Source organism: Lynx canadensis, chromosome B4 (assembly GCF_007474595.2).
Source record: "Lynx canadensis isolate LIC74 chromosome B4, mLynCan4.pri.v2, whole genome shotgun sequence".
Lineage (NCBI taxonomy): Eukaryota > Metazoa > Chordata > Mammalia > Carnivora > Felidae > Lynx > Lynx canadensis.
In genome coordinates, this window is record NC_044309.1 from 51358926 (window position 1) to 51373825 (window position 14900).

Genomic DNA, 14900 nt, shown 5'->3' on the forward strand with positions numbered 1-14900 from the left:
AAAAGGAATGAAATGAGGGGGGAAGAAGAGGGAGAGAGAGTACAATTTAAATGGTGGAAGGATTCTGCCTTCTGGCATTCAGTGGGTCTGTGAACAAAGCATGCAGAAGACATGTATGCTCTCCTCAGTAGGTCTAAGTTAAACATGCCTGTCAATATAAGCATCTTGTAGTACTAAGTATGAATCTAGTTTTTAAAGAAAGGCTACAGGGGCACTGGGTGGCTTAGTTGGTTGGACATCTGACTCTTGATTTTGGCTCAGGTCATGATCGCACAACTTGTGACATTAAGGCCCACATTGGGCTCTGAGCTGACAGTGTAGAACCTGCTTGGGATTCTCTCTCTCCCTCTGCCCTTCCCCTGCTCATTCTGTATGTGTGTGTGTGTGTGTGTGTGTGTGTGTGTGTGTGTCAAAATAAATAAACATTTTTTAAAAAAATAAAGATTACAAATGTCTCCTAAACATGAGCCTATTAAAAGAACTTCACCTGATGTCCAACTGAAGAAACAGTACCTCCTCCTTTGGCAGAATTTAACTCATGCATGGTGTTAAACTTAGAGATAAAATATCTATTTCAAGCATGATTCATAAGTTTTGATCATGCATATGGTAACTTAATGGGTGATTTAAATGTTTCCAGAGGTAACCTGGACTATTCTTGATTTTTACATCCAACTTGATTTTCTAACCTAACCCTATTTAAAATGTGATTCCACAATCCAGTTTCAACCAAGCATTATGGCAATGGTCAACTTTTCCTCATATGTAGACTAACTTCTGTTCCAAGAATACACTGGAATTCCATGCAAAGCCTAACAGTACACTTATTCTTGAACTCAAACTCAAGGGAGGGAATATTATATTTTAGAGATGCTGACCAGTCTCTTCTTCTCCTCACAAAATCCTGACCTACTATAAACTCCCACCCAAAATATCAGATTTAAGAAATTAGAACTGCTCATTTTAAAGAGGTGGATGTTAACTACCCTTTTCAAATAAGAGATAGTATATCTGAGCCTGACAGGAACTCCAGAGTCAGTATCTAAAGTTACTAAGCAGTTTAAGATCAGGAACTTCTCAGAATCTGGCTATGGCCCTACAGTGCATCTACAAGAGGCTAGACAAGGAGGAAAAAAAACCCATATTTTATACTGAACAGATTATTGGTGAGAGTCCCTTCAGTTAATAATTGCTGAGAGCTTGGAGATCTCAAGGGCATTAAATGTTCATTTTGTAATAGTATATACACCCTTATGTTTCCTCTGTATTGCACATAGGAGGTTTCCTGTGTTGTCTAATTATACAAGGTTCTATCCTATCCAGTGGGGATTCCAAATTGGCCTTCTCAATTAACTCATAATATTAGACAAGAGACTTGTGTTCTTTCTGTTGGACAGCAAAATGTGTTCTCGGAAATGTAGGTCATTTGTGATATCAGGGAAAGGGTAGGCTTAAACATTCCCCAGTGTACTCTGCATTTATTTATTTGTGTACTAATGACACCATTCACTATGATGGGAGTCTGCAACTTTTTAAATCTCTGAAACAATATATTTTAATGTGGGATAAAACCACCTGAAAATCATGAACATAGTAGTAGTAGTAATAATAATAACAATAATAAAATGTACCTCATTATTGAGTCCCACATTTCAATTCAGGGTACAAATACATATTCAAACACTGGAATCTAAAGTATGGGACTGAAATTTATAAATGTCCATTTATTGACATTATCAGTTGCTCAAGTAAATACTAGATGAACTATACGACAAAAGAAGAAATATATATGTTCACGGAGCCCAGCAGACAGATTCTACTGTCATGAATCCTTCATAAAGTTCTCTATCTTTCCATTTCACTCTCCATATCCAATATTACCAATACTGAAACAGATACGTCTTCTCAAATTGCTGTGGATCATCACTGGAAGTGGCATAAAGTAAGCACCCTTAGTGTGATGCTGCATCATCTGGTATGGGGAATCAGATTCTAAAGGAAATAGTCAAAATTACCCTTGAAAGCCTCATAAATACTTGGCATGCATTAGCTAATTAATCCTCACAGGAACTCTTTGAAGTAGTTGCTGTTATTTTCTCTAATTTACAAGTCAAGAACTAAGACAGAGAGAAGTCTTAGTTGTTCTACCTTGTCCAAAATCATAGACAGTAGGTGGTAGGAGCCTTGGGAAAATGCCATGTAGGCAACTGATAATCCCATTTCGCAATAATCCCAGCATGCTCTGTTTTCTGTCCAGCATTGGGACAGGTGGCTGCTTCTTTAGTTAGTAACAGATGACAGAGTTATCGTGCATTTATGACCATGATATATATTAAATCCATATCTTTAACAATTTCAATCAAATATACTGCAAGATGAATGCACTGAGAGAGGCACTCGCAAACTAAGACCAAGTGTTAAAGTAGCAGCACCACTCTCCCATCTATGGGCAATGTGCTCTCTTATGGGTAAAAAGGCAGGCACAATTGTTCATTCTCTTTTCTTTTTCTTACATTTAAAATTTTTTTTCTCTTACATTTAAAAAAACTATCTAATAGGAATAGCTAAGAGAAGTCTAAAGTTTATGGAATGTGACTCTAATTTCAGAGCCCACCAGGGACTGTTTTATGGAACTTAGGATGGCCAAAGACCACCCTGAACAGCTGGGATGAAGCCCAGTGGTAGTATCTAGAGTATATAATTCACATTTGAGGAAGTTGCTCCCGTGAATTACTGTGTCCTTAAATAGCTTATGTGTTTAATACTTTAAAATTAAACATCATTCTTTTTAAAGTACGTACACATTTAAGAAATTAAACAATAAATGGCCACTCATTTTAAGGATATAACACTTCAGCTATTTCAGAAAGCATCCGTTACAATTAGGATGCGTGGTCCATTTCCTTAAAAATATATTTCAGAATAGATCAGTCTCCATTGTGAGGGCTAGTGATATTGGGAAGATTTCAAGAGGAAGTGTAATATGAGCAGGACTTTGAAGAAAGGGTAAGACTTAAATTAGTGGGGAAAAAGGAGCAAAAAGCCTGTATTTAAGAGTAGAGTATTGTGAATAAAAGTGTGAAAGCAGATGATAAACATGTGCCATAACCCACTCATCTTTCTCTGTGCTACACCACGGTAGCCAAGCGCTGTAAGAAACCATCAACACTACAGGGCAAACGTCTCCATTTTCAAAATAATTTTTTTAAGTTTTTATTTATCTCTTTTGAGAGAGAAAAAGAGAAAGAGCATGAGTGGGGAGAGGAACAGAGAGAGAGAGAGAGAGAGAGAGAGAGAGAGAGAGAGAGAGAGAATTCCAAGCAGGCTCCATACCATCAGCACAGAGACTGATGAGGGGTTTGAACTCATGAACCATGAGATCGTGGCCTGAGCTGAAACCAAGAGCCAGATGCTCAACCTACTGAGTCAACCTCAGGAGCTCAACCTCCTTCCCAGGTTGTCTTCATTTTCAAATACGCTGTCCTCACACCCCAGAAATCCAACAACACTCTGTAGCCATATAACTATTTCCTGCTCCACATTGATTTGTACTTTATTCTTGCAGAATAAACCTCAGATCTCTCCTAACCCTTACTCCCTACTCCCTACTTTAGATAGAGGGCCAGAACTCCTATTTTATTGAGACAATAGAAACAGTAACAGAGACTGCTTTTCTACTCAGTTCAAAACTAACAAACCTAATTACATCTCAGTTGCATAAACTTCTTCCTTCTTGTTATACTAGATTTGTTTTTCCCTTCTAAAGCCAATCCCTCCATCTGTGCTTTGCAGCCATTTCCCTCCCACCTTCTAACAAACATTATGCTATCAATAATTCATTTTGTCTTACATATTTATCCTCTCCCTCTTAAATAATCCTTTTGAATATCCTTGTCTCTTCAAAGTTTAAGTGACCTTGCCTCAAATGCCCAGTTTCCATGCCACTTTGCTCATCACAAACTTCCTGAAGGAGTTGTCTAAATTCTTGACATCTTTTCCATACCTTTCATTCCATAACCACCTCAAACTGACTTTCTTCTTTATTACATAAGACTCACAATGACCTGTATAGTGTTTAATTGAACAGTATTTATTCCTCATTTTACCTGATTGATCAGCAGATTTCAATGGTGTTGACTTCTCCTTCCTCAAAATAACTTTCAGCTTACCCTCTGGAATGGATCCTCACTGTCTGGTTTTTCTTCCCCTCTCAGTATCCAGTGCAAGAGGTTCTCTTTTACTATGCCACTAAATGTTGAATTCCACAAAACTCATTCTTTTCCCTCTTCTATTCTCCCTCTACAGTCTCCACCAAACTGGTATCAGCGACACCCAAGGCTCCTACCAATCAATATCAATAGCCAGATGACTCATACAAATTGTAATTAAACATTTTACTTTGAGATAATTGTAGATTCACGTGCAGTTGTAAGAAATAATACAAAGAAATCCCATGTACCCTTTGCCAGTTTCCCCAACAGTAACAACTTATAAAATCATAGTACAATATCATAACCAGGATGTTGATATTGATATAGTTCAGATGAAAAAGAGTTTCAAGACATCTAGTATCCTTTGTTGCCCTTTTATGGTCATATCCACTTTCCTCTCACCCTTGTCTCCCTCCATTAATTTTATTCTCTATTTCTATCATTTTGTCATTTCAAGAATATTATATAAATGTAATCATACAGTCTGTAACCTTTTGGGGTTGGCTTTTTTCACTGGAGAGTCACCTAAGCTGTTCTGTATATCAATAATTTGTTCTTATTATTGACAAATAATAGTCCATAGTATGGATAAACTACAGTTTGTTTAATTATTCACCCACTGAAGGACATCTGGATTATGTCCAATTTCTACGTATTACAAGTAAAGTTGCTCTTCACAGTTGTGTACAGGCTTCTGTGTGAATATAGATATCCATTTCTCTGAGACAAATTTTCAAAAGTATAATTGCTGGGTTGTATGGTAGTTGCATGATGTTGTTCTTGTTGTTTAAGAAACTGCCAAGTGGTCTTCCAGAGTAGCTGTACCATTTTCCATCTCCACCATCAATGTATGAGTGATCCAGTTTCTCCATTTCCTTGCCAACATTTGGCAAGTTAATTGTCATTAACTTTTTATTTTAGCCATTCTGATAGGTATGCAGTGATATTTCATTGTGGTTTTAATTTGCATTCACCTAATATCTAATGATGTTGAACTTTCCTTCATGTGCTAATTTACCATCTGCATATCATCTTCTATTGTCTGTCTTTTGCCCATTTTCTAAATGTATTGTTTTCTTTTACAGTTAAATTTTGAGAACTCTGTGTAGATTACAGATACAAGTCTACTGCTGGCTATGTGGTTTGCAAATGTTGTCTCCCAGTCTATAAATTGTCTTTTTATTTTCTTAAAAACCTCTCTGCATAGTACTAGGTCTCAAAGATTTTCTTCTATGTCTTTTTCTAAAAGTTTTGTAGTTTTGCATTTTATATTTAAGTCTGTAATCCATTTAAAGTTAACTTTTATATTAGGAATGAGGTTTAGGTCTACATTTCTATTTTTGCTTATGAATGTCCATTTGCTCCAGTATCATGGGATCAAAAGCCTGTATCTTTTCTCTGTTGGATTGCTTTTGAACCTTCATCAAAAATCAGTTGGGCATATTTGTGTAAGTTTCTTTCTGTTATGTTTCCTATTCAAATGATCTATGTGTCTTCCCTTCCGCCAATACCAATTTCTTATTCAATGGTCTCAATATCACAGAGACAACGATTGATGTCCCTCATTACAGCTTGGTGAGAATGGAATTTTAGGCTCTCTTTGAAGCGTTCACTGGTGTCATTGGGGAGTGGAGTCATTTTTTTTTCTTTTCTGCAGTATTTGGTTGGAGTAGCGTGGTTACTGTCTAAACTTAATTTTCTGCCTTGTTCAGCTATCCCTTTCCTGGGCCCTTGGCTAGAAAGAGCAGGCTTTTCTTGGCCATTTTTCTGTCTGCACCCACTGGCATTTCACGATTGCCAACTTCTTGAGGTCTATGTTTGGAATATATGTGGGAAAAAAAAAAACCTCCAGAGAATTCCCCACCATGTTGTTTCTTGAGTCCTGAGGTCCTGATGCAGTCGAAGTGGAAATCTGACACACGAAATTTTACCTCCAACCTAGATCTTTTCTCTATGGTCTGGAAATAAGTATCACAATACCTCAATGTCATCTACTCCTGTATATCTCAAAGGCACCTCAAACATAGCTTGTTCAAAACTGAACCCACTCGGAATGTTGCACTTTAGTTTTCCTGATACACAAGCCAAAAATTTAAATCTGTTCCTAACACTCTTCTCATTTTGAACCATATGAAGTCCTCTTGGTTTTTGATTCAAAATATTTTTTGTCTTCCCACTTCTCTGTATTTGCAAGCCACAAACCTAATCTGAGCTACACTCATATCTAACCAAAATCTTCTGCAAAATCTCTTGTCTGATCTACTCACATACTCTCCCTCTCCCAAATTCTTCTCCATATTACAGCTGGAGGGACCTTTTCAAAACACTATCATTATTATTAATACATTTGTATTGCTTCTAGGATATTGATTTTTAAAATATGTAACATCACCTATAAGCCTTATACACATCTATTATAGATGATCAATAAATATTTGTTGTTAAATAACTATAGTACTCTAACATTTTGTTTGGTTGCATGCCTCCCTAGTTACCCAGTGGAGAGACATATCCTAAAAGTTTATGTACCCTCAGTAAAATAAAAATGTGTAAATGTTTAATGATGATCTTAGTATTCTAGTGATTTTATACAAGGAGATCACATCTACAGAATGATTAAAGGGGAAGTCTGTGCATAAGTAATTATGAACAGCAAATTATTAACCATTGATATGGGAAATAATTTATCTCCTTAATAATTAGTATTTGTTTATAATAGAAATATCCTTAAAATTCTCAAGTCTATATACATTTGTTAAGCACTACTCACTTCTCACGTATATTGGGAAATGTATAAAATATTCTTGCAGTTTTACAGAATAATACTTTCAGAGAAGGACTGATTATAAGTTAATAAAAAGATTAACTTGGACAACAAAATGACAGAATTGTAACCAATAAGATTGTTCATACAGCCTTCCCACATAAATGTTAAATTATCACAAGTTTTTAACTGTGTGAACTAAGTATATTTACTGTTGTATCCATTGCAGAATATCATCAAAATATTATTTGAGACATTAAGAATATAGGAAGGAAAGATAAAATAATGCCTCTCCTCTTGATAATCACACAGATTATTTGGGAGAAAAAAATCGTAAGACTACTAGAGACTAAAAAGAATGAAATATATTAGCTGTAGAGCCAAGTTAAAAGAAAAGGCAAAGTAAGAGAGAAACCAGTGAGGGATCGGTAAATTAGAGAAGAATTATTAGAAAAAAAAAAATAGAGCATCAGGTGTGACACAGAGAGAGAGAGAAACATGGCCAGAAGCAGGAAAAAATACAAGTAAAAGGTACAGAAGCAAGAACAGATAGGATTTAGGCAAATAATGGTAAAAACACTATTAGGGAAATAGAAACCAAGAAATTTCTTGGTAAATTTGTCCAGCTACAAGTGACAGATTTTCAGCATATGATTCAGAATGTAATATCAGTATGGACTCTAGGAGATCAAATAGTTTTCAACCTTCTCTCATGCCATAACCAATTTATATCTCAAATTTATAAGTATCGCTTAAACTTCAGACATAGGCTCCAATACATTAATTCTGTGACCTGGGATTAGGTTCACATTTGAGGGAATTGATAAAGCACATCCCAGCTACGATTTTTACAGCTTATAGGGATGTGACAGGATTCTGTTTCACATGTTCAACTTCTTTCCATTTACAAAAAAATTTTAGTCTACATTATTTTAAAAATTGCTCAGCAGTGACTCATGAAAATCATATAGAAAAAATGTAACATTTTATTTTGGGGGCCCATGGAAAATTTAGATTATGATAATATTTAAACAGAGCTAAAATTGGGTCCTTCAATATTATTATTAGTTTATATTTTCTCTAACCTAGATATGCTTCTTATGTGTATTTGATTTTCTGCTATGGTGTTTCTTCATCTGACTCATAATGGTGGTTACCATGGAAGGAGAAAATGTGTCATCACATGAACTTGAGCATAATTACAACAACTTTCCAAGGGAAATCCATTTGGTCAAGCATATGGAAGAAGAAAGCATATCTATCACATTAGAAAAGAAAATTTCAGGAAGTTGTAAAATTGACTCTCTTGAAGTTATTTCAAGAGTTCCATTCAATATAGTAAATATAGTATAGAGAGTATGAAAAATTTGGAAAATTTTTATATATAAAATTTTTTTTTCCGATTATGGAAGTCTGGGATATTGCTAAGATGCTACTAAAATGTTAACGATAGTGATGACTACATGTGTGAGTGACATATAAAAAGTGCTACCAAATTCAAAGGTCCACTTAAGGGCTTATGCAAAAAGGTTATATGGAGGATCTGGGAGTAAATTAAACCTTGAAGGAAGCCTGGAATTTTACTGGTAGCATTTTTTTTTAATTTAAAAGAGAGAGCATGAGTGGGGGAGAGGGGCAGAGGAGAGAGAGACACAGAGAGAGAGAGAGAGAGAGAGAAAGAAGAAAAGAATCTCAAGCAGGTTCTACAGTTATCATGGAGCCTGATGTGGGGCTCCATACAATGACCCTGATATCATGACCTGAGCCAAAATCAAGAGTTGGAAGCTCAACTGACTGACCCACCCAGATGCCCTAAACTGATGGCATTTTTTTTTTTAATTTTTTTTTTCAACGTTTATTTATTTTTGGGACAGAGAGAGACAGAGCATGAACGGGGGAGGGGCAGAGAGAGAGGGAGACACAGAATCGGAAACAGGCTCCGGGCTCTGAGCCATCAGCCCAGAGCCTGACGCGGGGCTCAAACTCACGGACCGCGAGATCGTGACCTGGCTGAAGTCGGACGCTTAACCGACTGCGCCACCCAGGCGCCCCAAACTGATGGCATTTTTGAAGAGAAAGAGAGATTTAATTATGACAAGATTTAGCTCTGAGAACACGTTTGTTATTAGTTTGAGGACTAACAATAGTATTTAACATTTGTTCAGTGCTTACTATGTGCCAGACTGTGTCCTAAAACTTTTACATGCTGTAACCCATTTAATCCTCTCAAAAGTCACAGGAGTCAAGTGCTCTTGTCTCTGTTTTACAGAGGAGGAAATTAAGGCATGGAAAGGACAAATAACTTGCTCAGGGCCACAGAACTAGTAAATGCTAGAATATGATTGAAAACCTGCAATCTGTTTCCTCTGCATAGAGCCTCTAACCATAGCAATTCATAAGCATGTAGAACTCTCTGTGTATCAGGCAGTGTGTACACGTTTTCAGTTAATCTTCACAGTAATTCTAAGAGCTCAGTATTATCTATGCATCTCAGGGATGAGGAAATTGAGATATAACAGGTCCAGGATTAGAACCCGTGGTATAACTCCTGTTTTCAATAGCTCTGCTTCCAGCTTGACTAAAATAAAGAGCTGTAAAGTATACTTATAGCATATACATCGGATAAGTCAATGACAGCCAAAAATAAAAGGATTTTAAGCAGAAATTTTTAAATTTGGACTTGATTCTTAAGACACATTCCTCAGTATCTAGGTGCTTGATAAATTTTGTTGAATGAATGAATGAATGAATATAAAGTTAAGTAGAGATATTGTTACACCAGCCTCTCAGTCAGATATTCAGTGGTAGTATGGATCATAAATAAATAAATAAATAATAAAATAAAATAAAATAAAATAAAATAACCATAGCCAAATAGAGGTAGATTATTTTCTTTAAAATACTTTGCCTGTGATTAGATTCTGCTTCTCCACGTCACCTACAAAATGCCTAGGTTATAGCTTTCTGATTTAAATAGCCGCACTTCTGAGAGGCCTAAATCAGATTAGCAAAATTTTCCACTCTGTTATATATTTATTCAAATGCTAAGCATAGCAACAATAAAGAACATAATCATTCTTTATTTTAAAAAAAGAAGCTTTCTCAATAGTCTTTGATTTTTTTCAGTTATTGCTTAGACTAACCTTAATTATATCTAGGTTGCCAGGCTGAAATCTTAAAATATGTTTTATTTGAATTTATTTAAAAATGTCTTTACTGGGGTGCCTGGGTGGCTCAGTCGGTTAAGTGGCCGACTTCGGCTCAGGTCATGATCTCGCGGTCCGTGAGTTCGAGCCCCGCATCGGGCTCTGTGCTTACAGCTCAGAGACTGGAACCTGTTTCAGATTCTGTGTCTCCCTCTCTCTGATCCTTCCCCGTTCATGCTCTGTCTCTCTCTGTCTCAAAAATAAATAAACGATAAAAAAATTTTTTTTAATAAATAAAAATGTCTTTACTTTTAAAACAATGTTTTAATCAAAACTGTACTCCTATCTCAAATGTTTCTAGAGGACCATAGGCCTCTAGATACTGATTTAGTATCAAAATTCTTTGTCTCATCGTTGTTCTTCACATCACAGAAAAGTGTTTCCAATCCTTTCTTTGCTAATCTCTTAGATATGCTAATGCTTCATTTTAGGTCTCTTTATGTCTCAAATAAAATGAGAAAAATGGCAAAAATAGAGAAAACAGGATCATCTTTCTGGTCTTCTGTTTTCCTGTTTTTCAACCTTGAGAACTACAGGGGGTGATATTATATACATATCAACATGGTTTGTACATATTTCCTCCTTTCTGATCTGTATTTTTATTTGACCTAGTGTGAAATAAAATACAGCTGACTCTTTTTTTTCCCTTACTAAGCATACAACAGTGAATTGGTAACATTTTTTTTTCCCCCAGATTGCCTTCTGGAAGAATTTGTCATTACCTGAAAATTTTTCCCTTAAATAGTCAATATCTTCTAAGGAAAAAAAGAAAAAAGAAAAGAAAAGAAGAAAAGAAAAGAGAAAACTTAAATAACAAAATCATGAAGTCAAATACATGATCTGTCTTATTTATTTTTAATTTAGGAATATATTTTCTGTAAAATCACTTTCATTATTAATTGGTCTTACAATAATTTTTAATGGATAATATTTCCATCAAATATAACTTGGAATTAAATATTTGATATATAGATCGATGTTCTTCCCTCTCTGTTGCAGCCCAGCTAGGCTATTCAAAGCCCATAATTAGCAAGTTTCTTCAGCTACTCCATAAAGGAGATAGTCCCATTCCTTAGCGTAGATAGAAAATACAAAAAAAAAAAAAAAAAAAAAATCAAATGAAAATAAGTTGTTGTAAATGCCTAATTGAACTCTACACACCACTTCTCTTCCTGCTTATGGTTGCTATTCGTTTTTGTTTGTAGGGACCGAGCACCTTTTATTTTTACTTCAGAGATGGAGTACTTTATTACAGAAGGTGGGAAAAACCCACAGCATTTCCAAGATTTTGTGGAGCTTTGCTGTCGAGCTTATAATATTGTCAGAAGGCACAGTCGACTGCTCTTGAACCTGCTAGAAATGGTAAGTCCCTTGAGGAAACAACAAAAATAATAAGCTTCATATATGTCTCTCTTCCAGTAGTCTATTTTTGCTAATGGCTTAGATTTCCCCAAAGAGCTATTCAAACGAGAAAGGAATGAGCAAACTAAAAGTACCACTGTACAGCCTATAAACACATTTCTTAATAATTCATTACATTAATTCACAGTTATTTCCTCAAACATTTCTATTCACAATAATATTGATGTATTCATGGGTTATCTCAGTATATTTTGATTAAAGATTAAGGACAGTAGTTTAGAGTATTATATCAGTTGTTATTATGCTTTAGGATTTTTCAAAAGTACTTTAAAAAGTACTATCTCATTTACACATTATAACAACCCAATGATGTAGACCAAGCAAGGATTTTTCCTGGCTTCCCTCCCAATTTCTGCCTTTGATCATTTGCCTATTTTTCAGATTAAGAAATTAGGGGTCAAGAATATAAGACAACTTGCTAGCAACTCAACCACAGAATAGTACATTTAGTGGTGTACATTGGGTCTACTGAGTCATGCTCCTGTATGCTCTCTGTTGACTTAAGTGTGAAATTTAAGTGTAAAATTAAGTGACTTAAGTGTAAAATTTCACTTCACTGTCCAATGTTAAAGAGATGGACACTATATATACAGGGAGAGAGAAAAGGAATCTGACAGAACTATTTCTGGGAGAAGGAGGAGGTGATTCCTTTGGGCACACCCATATATACTAGTAACTACAGCAAAATGTAGGAGAGAAACACACCTTTGGTAAATCAATATGGTGCTTGGAGTCAATACAATAATCCCAAATAGCTGGTTTACAACCTTCAGATGACAATAATTCTACTAGGTGCTGTTACTTAACTCCAATAAGATTATGTTTCCTCATCTATTAAATGAAGATAATAGAGTCTACCTTGCAGGATTGATGAATAAATGACCTAATAGTGAATGTTTTCCATGACCATTATACTAAGTGCTTTATGTGTACTAATTGATTTATATTTCATAATAACCTCATTAGATCATTAATATAAAGCACTCAGCATAGTACCTGTCATATAGTACAGTTCAATTAATTTATTATGCTAGATCTTTATTAATCCAAAAGAGTACTGTCCAATATAATATCCCCTACTCATATGTGGTTATTTAAATTTAAATTAATTAGTATTGACTAAACTTTAAAATTCATCTCCTCAATCTCACTAGCCACATGTCAAGTGCTCAATAGCCACATGTGGCTTAGTGATACCATATGGGACAACACAGATATAAAACGTTTCCATTATTGCAGAAAAGTTCTATTGGGTAGTATTGAATAAATGTTGACCTTGTTGCAATGAAGACTTGATTGGATCCTTGTTGTAACTTTCAACATATGTACCTTACTCTGTCTTAAAAAATCGATATTTAAAAAAGTATTATAAACATATAGTCTTTCATGCATAAGGACACTTTGGTTTCTTTGTGTAAACTAGATATATAAATTTTGCCCATGTCTAGAATTTTCAAGTTGGCTATTTCAATAATAGCCAGTGATTCATATTGGTACATTTGCATTCTAACTCCCAATTCTATTAGGCCATATTGCAATTATGAGATGGCTAATGGTTCATAATCTGTGTTCATACCACAGAGGAAACTCTACAAGGACTAACTCTGTGACCTCAACTCCATTTACATGTAAAAATCCAGGTCATATCATTCTAATATTCTCTTGGGCTCTAACTGGCTCCAAATCATGAATCCATGAGGTCATGAGTACTTACTACATACCAGAAACTGTGAGGATGCATTTACATAGAAGACCCAGTCAGCCTTAAGGTTTTCAATATGATAAGGAAGATAAAATTTATGTATACAATAAATGAAGTGTCCAGCATTTCTACATGTCTATAATGTTATAAATAACTGCACACAAGTACCATATTCTAACAACTACTTGAACCAGCAACAGACATTTTAAAAATAAACACAAAATAGAAAAGCACAAAATATAGATTATGCTATTTCTCAGGTGACACTAAAATTATGCTGAATAACAAAAGTAAGCATGTTAAAATAATGTGAGAGGACAGCCTTTTGGAAAAATTGAGAAGGCTATTGGTGGACTTTTTCCTCTTACTTAATAAACTTATCTACCTACCTGAAAAGAGAACTTTTAGCACATGTGTCATAATATATAAAATAATTATTAAAGAGCTTATGTAATGTTATTTCATTTAAAAGAAGGAGATAAATGATGTTTGAATCAAGTACTGAAGCAATTTTTCATAAAATAGTATTAAAATCAAATATTGAAGATTTCTGTTACAAAGTACATCCAAACAATCTTCGTATGTTTTAATCTTCCAGGTCTTGACTTTTAGGTTAAGAAGGAAATTTTGGCAGTACAGAGCCCTAATTCAGATTAAGCAAATAATCTTAGATTTAAACTCTCACAGAAATTAAAACAGACAGAAGCAATGTGGACCAATTAGACCAATGAATACATATGAAACAGCAGTATATTACTTCTGTTTCTGGTCATTTACCTCTTCATTCTCTGCTTTCGAGGTTTCTTTCTTATGGGATTCTGTAGATAATCAAAGCATCAGTAAAGTTTCAGGACCACACTTTCTCTGGCATAGCTTCCTATAAAATAAAAACAAATTTAAATTCATGAAAGAGTATTTTCTGCCCATGTGGGTACTCAATATTTCCCTCAATTCTCTCTCAAACGGACTCTTGTTGTATTAACTTCTTTTAAAAGAACTAAATCTACTGCTCCATGACCCAGTTACAACTTGAGAAATAATTGACATGGGTCATAAATTCTATCTTCTGTAAATGGTCAGTATCCAGGATTATGAGCCACAAGTGTCTGGTAAGTCTACTATGGAGTTAATGGCTCATCCCTTGTTGAGAGCAGCATGTTTCCAGATATCCACAGTCCTTTTTATTTGCTCCTGGGAAAATCAGGGAAAAAAATAATCCATGAAATTCCCATCTTGCTTAAAAGCAAAACATCTGTAGGAGACCCAAGAGTGTTGCTGGCTGAAGTCACTAACATAAAAGCCTGTATTTCATCAGCTTTTCTCTCATTAAAAAAATCAATATCAGCTATTATGGAAGGCTCCCAAAGAACATAGGGACCATTCACCCAGTTTAAAATGTTTATCACACCCATTATTATACCAGATATTTCCCAGAAGAAATCTTTCTAACTGCTCTATGAGGTGGCAAAGAGTGTCTGCTTCCCTAAGCATAACTATCAAAATAGATTTGGACTTGGAGAATAAAAGTAGAAAATTTAAAAGTGTTTCTGTCCTTTAAAAAGGAATTTATCTGTTTATCACCTGTATCTGCTCAT

General features: G+C 35.0%; 1 protein-coding gene across 4 annotated transcripts in view; it reads left to right on the plus strand.

Moving 5' to 3' along the window:
- Positions 1-14900, plus strand: part of PIK3C2G (phosphatidylinositol-4-phosphate 3-kinase catalytic subunit type 2 gamma) — a 358133-nt gene that overhangs the window by 252306 nt on the left and 90927 nt on the right. For all 4 annotated transcript variants that reach the window (XM_030322152.1, XM_030322155.1, XM_030322154.1 and 1 more), the window contains one exon: positions 11387-11543. In XM_030322152.1, the coding sequence (XP_030178012.1) occupies positions 11387-11543 (157 nt within the window). The remainder of the gene's footprint in view (positions 1-11386; positions 11544-14900) is intronic.